The following is a 17,852-nucleotide window of genomic DNA, read 5'->3' on the forward strand; positions in this document are numbered from 1 at the left end:
TTAGTTGCTTATCCTCTCGTAAGAGCACAGTGTCTCCCACCCTACATGTAAACAGTTCCTTGTGAGGATGCTGTACGTCATGAAAGTTTCTTAATTCTAACAAATATTCTTTCTTCCATCTTTTCATAAAATCATTTTGCAATTTTTCTCATAGCCTGGCTTCTCTTTGCGGATCCTTCTGTATTCTAGGTTCAGGACCTATGTGTATTGTAGTTAACTGTTCTTCCGTCAATACTCAGTATCCTTCAATGTAATACTCAATCTTTGTTAATGAAAATGAGTTAATATGCACATCCATTAATATGGAAAAAACATAATAGTCAAATGGTGGTGATGAAGTAATGTAATTAGGGCTGCCCTGCTACAGGCTCTCTCTGCTTTTACCTCATTTCAAAGACGTGAAACTAGCAGAAGTTGTTTCCTTCTTTCCTTTTCTGTCTAGCAGCTGGTTCCTTCACCACTAGTCACAGCCGTCCTGGTTTTTTGCACCATTTTATGTATCTTATAATAACTGACAGCACAGCATATATCATTCTTACAACTTTATTTACATTGTTAGCCAGAGATGCCTAATACATAGGTTAATACACTACAAACAGAGCATTTATTTAATGCTCAACATGATTGTCTAAATAAAATAACTTCTCAAGACATATAGCAGTTTGGTGATTTTCCTTGGTAAATATTTGACAGGCCACTATCCCATATCCACAATGGATCAGCAGAGGCAGCCAGTGTTGTTAACACAAAGAATCAGAACCTCAAGTAAAAGGAAATAGATCTGATTCTGAGGTCTACCTACAGTAAATCATTAGAGGTAATGCAGTAAGACTTACGAAGATGTGTTACTGAAGTAGATAAAAGAATAAGCTTTTCAAGAAGGATACACATGCCTCAGAATAAAATTAAAACAATATGGAGTATATTGAGAACAGCTTCAGAGAAGCAACAGAAAGATTCAGTTCTAAGTTTACCAAATGAGAGGATTAAGATGAATACTGACTTTCATGAAATATGAAAAATCTTGTTTATTCTGGGTGAACTAAACAATACTTTTTACACACTCATTCGATATATTTCTCATACGAACCTCTTTAAAAAGCACATCAGAATATGTGTTTACTGGAGACTAATAGAAAAGAAAATATGGCTATGATTAAGTCTCTGAATAGTGAGAATTCCCAAAGTGTAATATTTAATTATTTATTAAGAATTGTTAACATGGATAGTAACCACATTGAATAAGGCAGTAATGATTCCTGTATAAGAACCTGTCAACTACTCAACCAGTCCAGACATTTGAGTGTTGACCTCACCAGTTGCATAGGAAAATTCTTGGGGAAATAGTGGACCATGACTTTGTGGGTATTCTCAGATCCCAAAACATAAATTTGTAGTTGCTGTATGTTAGTATTAATAGACTGCATATTTTGTTGAAAAACTGATAATTCTATTTTTCTGTGTAGGATTGGTAAGGGTATCTATATTTCTGTTGAGTTTATAATTAAGATTTCTTAACCATTAATGGTGTGTGTGTCCTGCAGTATGGTACAGTCTATTGTCTCCATACCTGTTGAAGAAATCTCTGAACTGGTTGAGACACATTTTAGGTAGAGGGACCTTTTATTATGACCTATTGTAAAAAATGTCCTATTTCTTGTACCCATGGCAATGGGGATTTTAGCTCCAGCAACCTTCACTCTCCAGTCCTAATGTGGTGCAGGCCATTCCTAGTGAAACCTCATCATCTGGTACTCCCAACCAACACCAATGCAATGTGCACCATTTCTAGCTCCACATTAACTCACCATACAGCGAAGCCAGCCACGGCAATGGAACAGCTGAATAATCAAACAATGGAAAATCCAGGATGGAATGTAACAATACCAGAGAAGGAAAGTTGCTACTCACCGTATAGTGGAGATGCTGAGTCGCGATATGAACTACAAAAAGATTCACGCAATTATAGCCTTTGGCCATTAAGGCCTGTGTCAACAGCGGGCACACATACACACACGCACACACACACTTACACAAACACAACTTGCACACATGTCTGCAGTCTCAGAGAACTGAGTGTTGTTTCAGTTCTCTGAGACTGCAGACGTGTGTGCAAGTTGCGTTTGCGTGAGTGTGTGTATGCGTGTATGTCTGTGTGTCTACTGGTGACAAAGGCCTTAATGGCCGAAAGCTATAATTGTGTGAATCTTTTTGTTGTGCCTATCGCGACTCAGCATCTCCGCTATATGAACAGCTGAATAAGGTACACATGTGTGCCACCAGTTGAGAAGGCTATGATACTCAAGTCACATGCCCTGTGTCTCTCCAACCTGTTCTCTGCCCCAACCACTATTACTACCAGATTATCTTTAGTGCATTCTTTACGCAAAAGACCTTATGTCCGCTATCTCCTTTGAGCCCAGCACTTGGCTTGAAAAAGCTGGTGACCTTACACACCAATCCTAACTTATCATGTAACTAACAGCCTACACCTCTGGCATACCCACTACCTAACAGCAGTACTTCTGTCTTCCTGACATTAGTGATATTCTGAGTTCTTGAGCATGGACAACATCTGCTGCTTATTTCTCATGTCTACTCTTGCGTGATGTTCCTCTCCATTCAACTCCGGCAGCTGAAACCTTCTTCTGGTGCTTCCAACAATCTGTCAGACTGCATCCTTCCCCTTCCAGCCTTCGTACCAGCTGCCAATTCCAATCACCTTCAAAATTCTTGTCAAAGTAATTAACTATAGCAATAGAATAATCCAAAGTTCGTTAAAATGATTGAATGTTCTGAAATTTGCTGTGTTTATTCAGCTATAAAAATATGTCATCTCAAGGGAATGTGCTACGTTCGTTCGAGTGCAAGTTCGGGTACATCAGCCATACGTATGCAAACAAAATGTAAGGCCCAGCATGTTTCATGAAAAAAAGAAAAAAACCAGCAGAATGTCAAATTTTAACTAGTTTGGCAAAAAATGACACTTGTGCATATATTCATTACAGTGCATATATTCATACACAAAAATATGTGAGAATCTGCAAAGTTTATTATTATGAGTGTGAGTCAGTATGCTGGCCGTACATAAACAGATCTCAGTCAAATCTAGTGCAATTTCAGCATATAATATTAAAACTATTACAATACTAAAGAAATTATCTGCAACGTGAAGCAGGTAAAATAACAAATAAAACACAATTAAAAACTCACACTTTCATGAGCTCAGAATGTAAGCCAGCTCCTGGGTTTCTATTTGTGCCCATATGATCAAGATAAATCAGCCATTACTATTAATTCTGCTGTTTTGTCTACTGTACATTTGCACTTGGTTACATTGTTTGCATGCATCTCTTGTGGTTGTTTAGTTTTCCCATAAGGTTATAAGAACATTCCTGAAAAGTGATGTTTGTGCACCGAGAAATGCAATCCAGACTGTTTTAATCTTCTAATCTTACTTCTTTTGTGGTACTTTGTAAAATCTGTGGTTTATTTGCCTTTATAAGAGTTTCATCAATTGTGGACTGTGTTGTGAGGATTGTGACTGCTAATTAAATTAAATAAATTACGATTCTGGTGATTGACACAGATTTATTTATTTATTTATTTTCAATTGGCTATCATGATACAGCAAAAAATCTTAGATATATGACACGTCTTTCATTTAAACAGCAACAGAACCAGCAGAAAGCGAATGCAAAACCAAAAGCTAAGTCTTCTACCAAGGGGGACGGAAACAAGCAAGCAAGTTCCACAAACAAAAAGAAATCTGCTACACAAGACAATCAGTGGGATCAGTGGAAACAAAAAGATTCAGAGGTAAGTGTATAATGAAGCAGAATGAATTCATTAGTCCATAAAGGGACTGTCAAAGGGAAAAAAAAATTAATTTTTGTTAAATATCTTACTACACTTGTTGCTTCACTGTCATATTAAAAAAGTTAGTCACAGGCTTAAGCTTGTGGCCTTTATTGCCTAAGTTTCTATCATCTAATCACGTTTTTCTTTGCAAGAACATAATATTTACATGATAGTGGCGGAGTGTATGCAGGTCAGCATCTTCATAAAAAGGGGAAAGATGAGGGGAGGATTGTTTTTTGTCATAGGCTTAGTTCAGTTGCTTCCCACCAGTGACAAAATAATTGGAAATTAAGAATACTCAATAATAATTTAAGTAAGGGAAATTTGTGAAGTTTTGGTTATTACAGCATGGGAGACAATTTATTGTAGAAGTACTAACAAACCAAGTCCAGTAATTAATGTAGAACAGGTAGAGGATACACTGGTTGTGTAATGGGTGTTGAAATAAATTAATGGAGTTTTAGACGAGCAATACGTAAAAAGAAAACAAAAATGGTTAATTGCAATAGATGTAATCTTTCCTATTTTCTCGGCGAAATTGATGGTTTACAAGTTGTGGGTTGGTGGCTGAGTTGTCAGATGTCATCTCTACACCGTATTATAACTACTCCCATACTTGTCTTTACCATGTGTTGACTAGTTTTCATTACTCACTGTTTCGCCTCAACCAAATTGTGAACGTTACTCACTGCGAGCTACCCAGAAATTTTTTCCTGGTACTATTAAACAGTAAACTATCTATGCATTTATTATGTTTTGATAATACTTACATTAATAGGAGATGAAATATTTTTGACTGTACAAAACTGGATGAGCTGAGTTGTTTCACAGTTTCAAGCTACTCCATTTGGAAGATGTGCATATATGCTCCCACATAGGCCTATAATAACTTTACTGTAATGCAAGCAAGCAAAAATTTGTCATTACATGCATTTCTTGTTCTGTACATACTGGAAAATGTGAATGTAATTTTACGTATGGAATTTTGCGTGGCAGAAAGGCAATTAACTTGACAGAAATAAAAATTACATTCATAAATATTAAAACTGCCACTACAACTTACACACAAAGATAAATGAAAATACTATTAGATTTCAGTCCCATGGGTTTCATTTGGAAGGGGAGCGTAGATGGTAAATTTGATAGGCTGAGAAAGCTTTTTTTTTTGGGGGGGGGGGGGGGGGGGAGGCAGGCAACCCACCATATATGAGAAGGAAGTGAGACATGTGTGGCCATACTCATACTTCTGAATCATGATTTAAATAGTCACTTAGTAACTTCCCAACTCCTGACATAACTTCGTAGGCTTCCCATCTCCTCATTTGCTGACGAACTGAAATGAAGATGTCCTCTGAATAATAAAGTGCATTCATTCACTCCTATGGTGAGCTAATTGCACTTAACAAAAGATGCGCGTTACTCTTATATATTTATTAAAATTAAAATTAAAATTCACCCATTAAACAACCTTTTCAGCTATTTCCAACAACTTTCGTTTTATTTCCATTCCCGTTTTTTTCCCACATAACCGATCACTTTTTAGCAGCTTCCCACAGGTTTAAACGTTATTATTTCTTCATCAGACAATTGTTAGCCTCATTTTCTTAATCTGCCAGCACATAACCAGTCATTTGAATACATTTACACGCAGTTTTTTCGAAATTTTCCTGTATTTCCCCAACCTTTAACGTGTTTTGGAGGCAACACAACTACCTAACCTTTGTACCCATCATTGTTCCCCAACCTAAGTTCAGCACAGGATCAACATAGCTCATCTCAAACCAACACTTTTTCGACTTTTTTCACACCTTTATCTCTCCCTATATACTTTTATTTTTAATTTTTTTTTTTTATTTTCACTTTAGTCTCATGTTACCCTTTCTACCTTCTAATACCATGTCAACCTCACACCATCCCTACAACGACCCCATTAAATTTTATTTACATTCTCTCCGCAAACATGCATTCACCCTAGACAGATTATGCTCCCATATTTTATTTACTCAGGCTTGTCTGACATTTGGCATTACCCCCAAAGGCCTCACACTTAAAGTTCCCATCTCTGGCTGTAATCCTTCTTTCCATCAGTCCCTATACTAGTTCCAAATTGCACAATCCATAGCCCTCACCCGCCTAATCCTTCACCTATAAATCGACTCAGCCAATGAACACACCCGTCAACTCCTATCCCTAATCAAAGTCCTCAGTCTTTCCTCTCCCACATCCACACTGGCTGTTCATAGCATCCTCCTACAGGCCAACCGCAAATTAGAACAGCATGCCACCCTCCACCTCAAAAAACTATCCAATCTCCTGGTTTCCCACCTCCGGAAAGACAACTCACTCACCCTCCACAACCTTTCCAACAAACCTCAACCTCCTCTCATTGCACACAGACCCAGTCTCTCCCATCTACTCAATCTCCCACTTCCAGCTTCACTCCCCCCAACACCTCAAAATTCTAGCCAACACAATGTGGAACCACAACACCCCAATTCAGTAGTTAACCTTTCCTCCAAACCTCTCTCCCAATCCGAAACCTCTGTCCTATCCAAAGGCCTCCCCTTCAGCCCCACTCCCAGATTCAACCAAACTGCCCTTGTCAAAGATTTACTGTCCTACACTCGTAGTCTCTGCTGGAAATATCACTTTGCCACAAAGAAAAATAATCCTGATCCCACTCCTAATGATCCAACTCCCCAAGACACTATCCAAATTGAACCCTGCCTGGAACAGTTCCCCTCCATCACAGTGGGACCCACCTCCTCTTCCTCAAAATCACCCTCTCCAAACCTTCCAGGAATTCCTCACTTCCAGCCTTGCCTCTTAATCTTTCTTGAAAGACCTTAATCCTACTCCCAACATCACCACAGCCGAAGCCCAGGCTATCCGTGATCTGAAATCTGACCTATCCATCATCATTCTTCCGGCTGACAAGGGTTCCACGACTGTGGTAGTTGATCGTCGGGAGTATGTGTCTGAGGGACTGTGTCAGCTTTCAGACAACACTACATACAAAGTTTGCCAAGGTAATCCCATTCCTGATGTCCAGGCGGAGCTTCAAGGAATCCTCAGAACCTTAGGCCCACTACAAAACCTTTCACCTGACTCCATCAACCTCCTGTCCCCACAGACACCTCACACTCCTACCTTCTACCTACTTCCTAAAATTCACAAACCCAAACATCCCAGCCGCCCCATTGTAGCTGGTTACCAAGCCCCCACAGAACGTATCTCTGCCTACGTAGATCGACACCTTCAACCCATTACATGCAGTCTCCCATTCTTCATCAAAGACACCAACCACTTTCTCGAACGCCTGGAATCCTTACCCAGTCTGTTACCCCCGGAAACCATCCTTGTAACCATTGATGCCACTTCCCTATACACAAATATCCCGCACGTCCAGAGCCTCGCTGCAATGGAGCACTTCCTTTCACACCGATCACCTGCCACCCTACCTAAAACCTCTTTCCTCATCACCTTAGCCAGCTTCATCCTGACTCACAACTTCTTCACTTTTGAGGGCCAGACATACCAACAATTAAAGGGAACAGCCATGGGTACCAGGATGGCCCCCTCGTATGCCAACCTATTTATGGGTCGCTTAGAGGAAGCCTTCTTGGTTACCCAAGCCTGCCAACCCAAAGTTTGGTACAGATTTATTGATGACATCTTCATGATCTGGACTCACAGTGAAGAAGAACTCCAGAATTTCCTCTCCAACCTCAACTCCTTTGGTTCCATCAGATTCACCTGGTCCTACTCCAAATCCCATGCCACTTTTCTTGATGTTGACCTCCATCTGTCCAATGGCCAGCTTCACACATTCGTCCGCATCAAACCCACCAACAAGCAACAGTACCTCCATTATGACAGCTGCCACCCATTCCATATCAAACGGTCCCTTCCCTACAGCCTAGGCATTCGTGGTAAACGAATCTGCTCCAGTCCGGAATCCCTGAACCATTACACCAACAACCTGAAAACAGCTTTCGCATCCCACAACTACCCTCCCGACCTGCTACAGAAGCAAATAACCAGAGCCACTTCCTCATCCCCTCAAACCCAGAACCTCCCACAGAAGAACCCCAAAAGTGCGCCACTTGTGACAGGCTACTTCCCGGGACTGGATCAGACTCTGAATGTGGCTCTCCAGCAGGGCTACGACTTCCTCAAATCCTGCCCCGAAATGAGATCCATCCTTCATGAAATCCTCCCCACTCCACCAAGAGTGTCTTTCCGCCGTCCACCTAACCTTCGTAACCTCTTTGTTCATCCCTATGAAATCCCCAAACCACCTTCCCTACTCTCTGGCTCCTACCCTTGTAACCGCCCCCGGTGTAAAACCTGTCCCATGCACCCTCCCACCACCACCTACTCCAGTCCTGTAACCCGGAAGGTGTACACGATCAAAGGCAGAGCCACGTGTGAAAGCACCCACGTGATTTACCAACTGACCTGCCTACACTGTGACGCTTTCTATGTGGGAATGACCAGCAACAAACTGTCCATTCGCATGAATGGACACAGGCAGACAATGTTTGTTGGTAATGAGGATCACCCTGTGGCTAAACATGCCTTGGTGCACAGCCAACACATCCTGACACAGTGTTACACCGTCCGGGTTATCTGGATACTTCCCACTAACACCAACCTATCCGAACTCCGGAGATGGGAACTTGCTCTTCAATATATCCTCTCTTCCCGCTATCCACCAGGCCTCAATCTCCGCTAATTTCAAGTTGCCGCCACTCATACGTCACCTGTCATTCAACAACATCTTTGCCTCTGCACTTCCGCCTCGACCGACATCTCTGCCCAAACGATTTGTTTTTAAATATGTCTGCTTGTGTCTGTATATGTGTGGATGGATATGTGTGTGTGTGCGAGTGTATACCTGTCCTTTTTTCCCCCTAAGGTAAGTCTTTCCGCTCCCGGGATTGGAATGACTCCTTACCCTCTCCCTTAAAACCCACATCCTTTCATCATTCCCTCTCCTTCCCTCTTTCCTGATGAAGCAACCGGGGGTTGCGAAAGCTCGAAATTTTGTGTGTGTGTGTGTGTGTTTGTGTGTTTTTTATTGTGCCTATCTACCAGCGCTTTCCCGTTTGGTAAGTCATGGAATCTTTGTTTTTAATATATTTTTCCCATGTGGAATGTTTCTTTCTATTTTATTTAAAATTACAGGTTACACAGAATTGCCCAAAGAAATGATAGTATTATGTATCCTAATGACTGGTGTAGATGTTGGTGTCATCTTATCTAGGTAGTCCTTCAAAACTGGATTCAGGTTTCTTAACTATTTACTGCTGATACAATGTGAAAATGGACAATTTATATTATAAATCATGTAAAACTGTTTCAATTGTTCAGGGATATAGAAACAAACAATATTTTCCCAGAAAACAGCCATTTTCATAGTTGAATAAAGATTTGTATTTTGACAAAACCATCTGACCCCTTGCAGTGCCCAATTGAAATATATGGTACAAGTATTTTATAAATTCAGTTTTCACAAAACATATTAGAAAATCAACACACGTAACTCTACTGTTGCAATACTTGGTATCGGTGTTATCCAAAATATCTTATTTGTGATTTAGAGTACAGTATGTTTCAAATGACATAAACAAGATAATTTCCAGAATAAAAATACAAGGTTCTGAAGCAAATTTTATTGTAAACAGAACCTTATATCCGAAGTACTGCTTCTTTATGATTTACTGGACGCGATGAGAAGGAAAGAAGTCTTTCCTTCTGTTCCCGTCTGATAAGTCTCCCCTGTCTCGGGTTGTGGGCAATTTTCACGAACTCACTCCATTTCCTAAATCTCGCCAGTCTTTTTCCTTCACCCCTCTTCCTTCCCCTTCAACCATTCTGCCAGGAGAAGGAGCCACTGGCTCTGAAAGTTTGCAAATTTTAAATACCTTTATATGTGTGTGTTATCCTGCCACCACTTATTTATAATGTTAGTTATTCTTCATCTGCATCTACGCACATACTCTAAAAATGACTGGGGAGTGCATGGCAGAGGGTACTTGGCAAGCTAGCGTAAGTTATGGTTTCTTCCTGTTCCAATCATGTGTTGTGTGTGGGAAGAATTTCTTTAGTGGTTACAGGAGCGAGAAACAGATGCAGTTTATGGACAGAGAATTCAAGTATTTATTTAGTCTGCAACTAATGTTAACAGTAGACTTGAAAGTTGAAGTATATACAGATACAGAGGTTTAAAATTCATTCATCTTCAATACAATGACTATTCCATAGAGAATGAACCCTGATTGCTGTGAAAGTCCGTATATGTTATGAGATGGCAAACACACAAAATGGGCTCTGTGGATTGATGATTGAACTTCAGTAGACCCACCGCTAAAGCTCCAGAGAGGGGACGCTGGCATATTATTGGTAGCAGCATAAGCGTTCGTGGCAATGCTCTCATGCCACACTGGAGGCTGTAGGAAACACAGCAGTATGATTGGCGGCATGTGTATTTTAAAGTGCGGCCGACCAGATGGCAGCCAATACTGCAGAAACTTTGTAAATGGGCTTTCTGTGAGATATTTTACATTTATCTTTAATAGCTTCTGTCCAGTGAATCAGACTAACCAACGACTATTTGTGCTTCCCTTATATTTATAAATTCAGTTAGTCATATTTATTTTGAGTCCCATACAGTTAAGCAGTATTCCAACATGGGATAAATAAGTGATTACTTTATAATGTTACTATAAAACCCAGCAATGCTTCACATTTGCTGAGTATTTATGGAAATCATATATACATCCCAGCCTCCTATCCCCTCTCCCCCTGTCGTGTCAGGGGCTAGAATAGACCCATGGCCCTTCGTTGCCTTTCGTAAGAGGTGACTAATAGCAGTCATTTTTATTGGATCAAGTTTTTTTAAGTGTGGGCCATTTGAGGAAGGTTGCCTTACTATGGTGCATTACTTCTCCACTGTGCACTGTTACCTTCTGCACCAACCAATCCAGTTCAGGAGCCGGTCCGTCATGGTGAGATTGTCATGTACCTTCTCGGTGTTAGCCCCCTGACAACGCAGATATCGTACTGCTGATGCCTGAGCTGTGACCTCCCCATTCAGCCTCTTCACTTTGGGGTACCAGGACTCCATACAACATCTACTGTGCCAGGTGGCCTTTGCCCGGGTGGGGTGGTGCCCGTGGGGAGGGCCTCCAGTCGGAGTGAGTGGCATCGGTGCAGATGATCCGCAATGAAACGGATCAAACTTAATAGTGGCCTTGCCAACACAGCCATCTCATCAGTCAGGATCAGTGATTTTAATGCAGAAGTTTACAATCCTACAGCGTTTTCATCATTGACCATGACTCAAGACGAGAGTCAGCTATGAGAAATGGACGTGGACAGTTTGTCAAGTTCTTGGTTTGTTCCTGCACTGACAGCGGCCATTTCACTTCAATAAAGCCAATGTTTTTCATTGAAAATATTGAAGATCGATTTGGGGAGGTTGCGGCAATAGAGGTGAGAAATGAATCTTTGCTGATCAAAACACCACACGCCAACCAATCACGAGCACTTCAGACCTGGATCAAGTTAGGAGATGTACCAGTCACCATTTCTCCTCATAACAAGCTCAGTGGAATTCAAGGTATTATCTTCCATTGGGATCTAATGCTACAAACCAGTGAAGAGCTGTGTACTAACCTGACGTGTCGTGGAGTCCATTTTGTTCACTGCATCCAGAATGGATATATTAGACTTTCTGGTGACAAACAGACCCGAACTATTTGAAACAGTTAACACAGAACAGGGAATCAGCGATCATAAAGCGGTTGCTGCATCGATGATTTCAGCCATAAATAGAAATATTAAAAGAGGTTGGAAGATTTTTCTGTTTAGCAAAAGTGACAAAAAGCACATTTCAGAGTACTTGACAGCTCAACACAAAAGTTTTGTCTCAAGTACAGATAGTGTTGAGGATCAGTGGACAAAGTTCAAAACCATCGTACAATATGCATTAGATTACATTGTAGGAGATGGGAAAGAGCCACCGTGGTAGGACAACCGAGTCAGAAAACTGCTGCGGAAGCAGAGGGATCTTCACAGCAAACATAAACATAGCCAAAGCCTTGCAGACAAACAAAAATTACATGAAGCGAAATGTAGTGTGAGGAGGGCTATGTGAGAGGCGTTCAATGAATTTGAAAGTAAAGTTCTATGTACTGATTTGGCAGAAAATCCTAAGAAATTTTGGTCTTATGTCAAAGCAGTAGGTGGATCAAAACAAAATGTCCAGACACTGTGACCAACTGTGAAACAGAGGATGACAGACTAAAGGCCGAAATACTAAATGTCTTTTTCCAAAGCTGTTTCACAGAGGAAGACTGCACTGTAGTTCCTTCTCTATATTGTCGCATAGATGACAAAATGGTAGATATCGAAATAGATGACAGTGGGATAGAAAAACAATTAAAATCGCTCAAAAGAGGAAAGGCCGCTGGACGTGATGGGATGCCAGTTCGATTTTACACAGAGTACGTGAAGGAACTCGCCCCCCTTCTTGCAGCGGTGTACCGTAGGTCTCTAGAAGAGTGTAGCTTTCCAAAGGATTGGAAAAGGGCACAGGTCATCCCCGTTCTCAAGAAGGGACGTCGAACAGATGTGCAGAACTATAAACCTATATATCTAACGTTGATCGGTTGTAGAATTTTGGAACATGTATTATGTTTGAGTATAATGACTTTTCTGGAGACTAGAAATCTACTCTGTAGGAATCAGCATGGGCTTCGAAAAAGATGATCGTGTGAAACCCAGCTCGCGCTATTCGTCCACGAGACTCAGAGGGCCATAGTTACGGGTTACCAAGTGGATGCCTTGTTTCTTGACTTCAGCAAGGCGTTCAATACAGTTCCCCACAGTCGTTTAATGAACAAAGTAAGAGCATATGGACTATCATACCAATTGTGTAATTGGATTGAAGAGTTCCTAGATAACAGAACGCAGCATGTCATTCTCAATGGAGAGAAGTCTTCCGAAGTAAGAGTGATTTCAGGTGTTCCGCAGGGGAGTGTCGTAGGACTGTTGCTATTCACAATATACATAAATGACCTTGTGGATAACATCGGAAGTACACTGAGGCTTTTTCTGGATGATGCTGTGGTATATCGAGAGGTTGTAACAATGGAAAATTGTACTGAAATGCAGGAGGTTCTCAACGAATTGACGCATTGTGCAGGGAATGGCAATTGAATCTCAATGTAGACAAGAGTAATGTGCTGCGGATACATAGAAAGAAAGATCCTTTATCATTTAGCTACAATATAGCAGGTCAGCAACTAGAAATACTTAATTCCATAAATTATCTGGTAGTAGGCATTAGGAGTGATTTAAAATGGAATGATCATATAAAGTTGATCGTCGGTAAAGTAGATGCCAGACTGAGATTCATTGGAAGAATCCTAAGGAAATGCAATCCGAAAACAAAGGAATTACGGTACACTTGTTCGCCCATTGCTTGAATATTGCTCACCAGTGTGGGATCTATACCAGATAGGGTTGATAGAAGAGATAGAGAAGATCCAACGGAGATTGGCACGCTTCGTTACAGGATCATTTAGTAATCGCGAAAGTGTTACGGAGATGATAGATAAACTCCAGTGGAAGACTCTGCAGGAGAGACGTTCAGTATGAGCTTTTGTTGAAGTTTCGAGAACATACCTTCACCGAGGAATCAAGCAGTATATTGCTCCCTCCTACGTATATCTTGCGAAGAGACCATGAGGATAAAATCAGAGAGATTAGAGCCCACACAGAGGCATGCCGACAATCTTTCTTTCCACGAACAATATGAGACTGGAATAGAAGGGAGAACTGATAGAGGTACTCAGAGTACCCTCCGGCACACACCGTCAGGTGGCTTGCGGAGTATGGATGTAGATGTAGATAATAGAGTAGACGATGGAGCTTTTATCCTACCCTTCAATGGCAACATTTTGCCTGAGAAGTTTAAGGTCATGGCTTATAGGTGTGACGTGAGGCCTTACTTTCCTCCTCCGATGAGATGTTTTAATTGCCTAAGGTTCGGACACATGTCTGCCTACTGTTCTAACGAGGCTATCTGTAGGGCATGTGGACAGTTGTCCCATAAAATCAGGCCTTGTGACCAACTCCCTCAATGTGTCAACTGTCTGGAACTGCACCCTCCCCGATCACCGCAATGCTTATAGTTCAAGAGGGAGAAGGAAATTCAAGAGCATAAAACCTTTGACCACCTGTCTTACCAAGATACAAGGAAAAAGTTTGAAAGACTTCATCCAACTAATATGGTCTCCGATTTTGCAACTGTCGTGTCACAGTCCACACCTCACACAATGAGTATGTTTCACATGACACCTCCAGGCCTTGGTCATATTCCAGGACCTGCCCTGCAGTTGTGGAAAGTAGCGTCAGCTCCCTCATACCCTACACCTATAGCACCAGTGGTTCCTACTCCATTGGGGTGGCCAGAGGTGCCTAGTCATTCTCTGCCATCAGGGATGAAGACACCTGTCAAGGTGCCCCCCTCTGAAGACAAGGACCAACAGCTACAGGCTGGGACCAAAGAAAAGTACAGTCCTCTTTGTTTCCAGAAGATAAAAGGGGGAAATCTTCACAGAAATTGAAGTCTTAGAAGGATAAGCAGAAAGGTAAACTACTTTCTGAAGCTTTGAATGTTCTGCTCCCCAGCCCTGCAGCAGTCTAGCCTGTCCACATGGATGACCGATTGCACTATCAGGTGGACTACGACCTGGTAGCAAAGTAATCACACCCATATTTTCCATTTGACACTTTCACAGTCCTGACACCAATGCTCCTTCAGTCGAACTGTAATGGCTACTAGCACCATTTGACCAAACTCTGTCATTTAATGGCTACTTACTCCGTAATTGGCATAATGCTTCAGGAAACACTGTTTATGCCAACACACCTCCCAGCTCTGAAGAACTACCAACCCTACTGTACTAATCACATTAATGTTGAGAGGCTGTCTACTGGGGTCATATGCTCTGATATTTTCAGTGAGCAGGTGCCACTTGCTGCTGCACTAGAGGCTGTGACCGTTAGTGTCTACCTGTCAGTTTGGATGACAGTATGTAATGTTTAACTACCCCCAGAAGACGTTTCCATTATCGCGAGCTGTTACAGATACTAGCACTGCTCCCTACCCCTTTCCTCTTATTGGGGTACGTTAATGCCCATAATCCTCTGTGGAGAGGTGACACTATATCAAACAGGGGCCAAGTACTATATCACCTCCTTTCGGAATTGGATGTCTGCCTACTCAATGCTAGAGCTGCACCCCATTTCAGTGCAGCCCACGAAACGTTTTCAGCTATTGATCTTGCAGTTTGCAGCCCAATTATCTTACAGTGGTGCGCCCCCATGGCGATCTTTGTGACAGTGACCATTTTCCTATCATTCTCTCCCTCTCCGCTTACAGACATCTAGAACATGCTCCGTGTTGGTCACTTCAGAAAGCCGTTTGGCAGGCTTTCTCCTCTGCAGCCACTTTTGCAGCCAGTCATGTGATGGATATCGACAAATTGACACAGGATACTATTAATACTATTACTCATGCTGCAGCAGAACCAACACCCTACTCCTCTGGCTCATCCTGACGACCACCAGTGCAATGGTGGTCTGAAGATATAGCCACAGCTAACAGGGAATGCCCCAGTGTACGTCAGTCGAACAAGTGCCATTCCTGTATGGATAATTTAATAGCATTCAAGAGACTCCAGGTGAGAGCACAGTTTTTAATAAAGAAAAGGAAGCAGGAGTGTTGGGAGGGATCCCACAACCCATCATCCCAAGTATGGACTCAACTCTGCGACATTTGTAGCCACCCACTGCCCACAACAGTTCCTGGCATCCTTGTCAATGGTAACATCTGCATTGATCCCGTGGTACTTGCCGAATGTTTTGCTGAAGTGTCCATCCTCATTTAAACACCTTATTGAGTGCCGCCCGCTATCTTTCCAAGCACACAGCTCTCTATCATACAGTGTCCATTTTAGTGAATGGGAGCTTAGCAGCATATTTGGCAGAGTGTCATGGTATGGCCCCTGGACCTGACAAAATCCATGACCAAATGCTCAGACATCGTCATGCTGATAGCTTGAAACACATCCTCGAGCTTTTTAATTGCATTTGGCAGGAGGGAGTATTTCCCTCTGAGTGGCAGGAAGGTATTATTATTTCTGTCATGAAATCAGGAAAGGGCCCACATATTTTAACTAACTGCTGGCCAATCTCTGCAACGAATGGGCTGTGTAAGCTATTCAAATGAATGGTCAACCACTATCTCTGTTGGTACTTTGAAGCCAGTTCCAAAGCGGCTTTCAGGCTTTCTGGTCCACCACAGATCACCTGGTTTGTTTGGAATCCACAGTGCACATCACTAACATCTGATTGCTGTGTTCTGTGACCTGTAGAAGGCGTATGATACCACCTGACATCATTACATCCTCTCTACACTGCATGAGTGAGGTTTCTGGGCAGTTTACCCATTTTTATGCAGAATTTCAGATCTCTCCGATTTTTTTGGGTCTGGATAAGTTCGACCTCAGCAACCAGTATGTACAGGAAACTGGAGACTCTCAGGGATCGGTTCTGAGCACAATACTGTTTGCTATCTTTATCAGTGGTTTCGTAAATGCAGTGGACCCCGCAGTCTCTCCACCACTGAACCTGCATGGTCTTTGCCAGTACTATGCCTTTGGATCACAGCGCATCGCTTAACACCAACTTCAGGGGGCTGTCTGGAGAGTCCATGACTGGGTTCTGAATTGCGGGTATCAGTTTTCTTGTGCGTAATCACAAGTTATTCATTTTTGTCGACTCTGGACTGTGCACCCGCACCCAGAATTTTATCTTAGCGACCATTTACTTGAAGTTGTTGAAACTTTCGAAGTCTTAGATATTTTATTTGACCACAAGATAACTTGGCTGCTGCACGTCTGCTGGCTAAAGGCAACTTCCATGAAGAAGCTGAATGCTCTTAGTTTACGTAGTCACTCCTCGTGGGGTGTGGACCGTGCAGTTCTTCTGAGATCTTACAAAGCACTGATTACAACCCGCTTGGGCTATGTATGTATTGCCTATGGGTTGGCAGCACCATCCATACTGAGTGCTGGATCCTGTTCACCACACTGGTGTGCGGTTGGCAACGGGGGTCTTTCGTACGAGCCCTGTTGACAGCCTCCTGGCGGAAGGTGGTGTCCCACCACTGTGAGTTTGATGGCAGCAGCTTCTGACAAGTTAAGGAGTCACAATCTGTCAGATGCCTACCCACCCACATCACTCAACTCTGTTCCACAACCAGCAGTTCAGACGGTTTGTGCATAGCCCAAAACTGGACAGACCAACTGATACTGCTGATCTTACCCTTCTCCACCACCTGTTTCTTTCAATCCTCCATGATTATTCTAATTCAGTATGCATCTACACAGATAGATGGAAAGGCAATGACAGTGTCGATTATGCTTCTGCATATGCAAGGGGCAAGAGAAGCACTCTCTGCTGAGTGAAGCACTCTCTGCTGAGTGCTTGCAGTGTATACACTGCGTAGTTGGTTACCATCTCTCAGGCTTTACAGTACATAAGATCCCAGATAAACTTTCTGATGTGTAGCAATTCCATGGGTTGCTTAAAATACATAACCCTGTGCTGTCCCAAAAATCTTGGTCGCCAACATCTGGGGCCTACTGGCTCACCTCTACAGCTATGGAAAGATGGTGGCTTTCATCTGGACAGTGAGCCACATAGGCATTCCAGGAAATGAACTCGCTGACTGTCTAGCCAAAGACACAACTACAGGAGATCAACTTGATGTTGGGATATGGGGCAGACTTAAGATTACAACTTTGACTCAATATTTTGAGGCTCTGGAAGTTGGAACAGCAGGCTACTACAACCGAAAACAAGTTAAGAGTGATTGAAGGGTCCACTAAGGTGTGGCATACATCTTTCCA

At 42.2% G+C, this 17,852-nt stretch overlaps 1 protein-coding gene across 1 annotated transcript in view; it reads left to right on the forward strand.

Moving 5' to 3' along the window:
• The window catches only part of LOC126199135 (G kinase-anchoring protein 1-like), a 72,551-nt gene that overhangs the window by 20,085 nt on the left and 34,614 nt on the right, over positions 1-17,852 (forward strand). The window contains exon 2 of the mRNA XM_049935891.1: positions 3,673-3,819. Within this exon, the coding sequence (XP_049791848.1) occupies positions 3,673-3,819 (147 nt within the window). The remainder of the gene's footprint in view (positions 1-3,672; positions 3,820-17,852) is intronic.

The sequence above is a fragment of the Schistocerca nitens genome, chromosome 8 (genome assembly GCF_023898315.1).
Source record: "Schistocerca nitens isolate TAMUIC-IGC-003100 chromosome 8, iqSchNite1.1, whole genome shotgun sequence".
In the NCBI taxonomy this organism is placed as follows: domain Eukaryota; kingdom Metazoa; phylum Arthropoda; class Insecta; order Orthoptera; family Acrididae; genus Schistocerca; species Schistocerca nitens.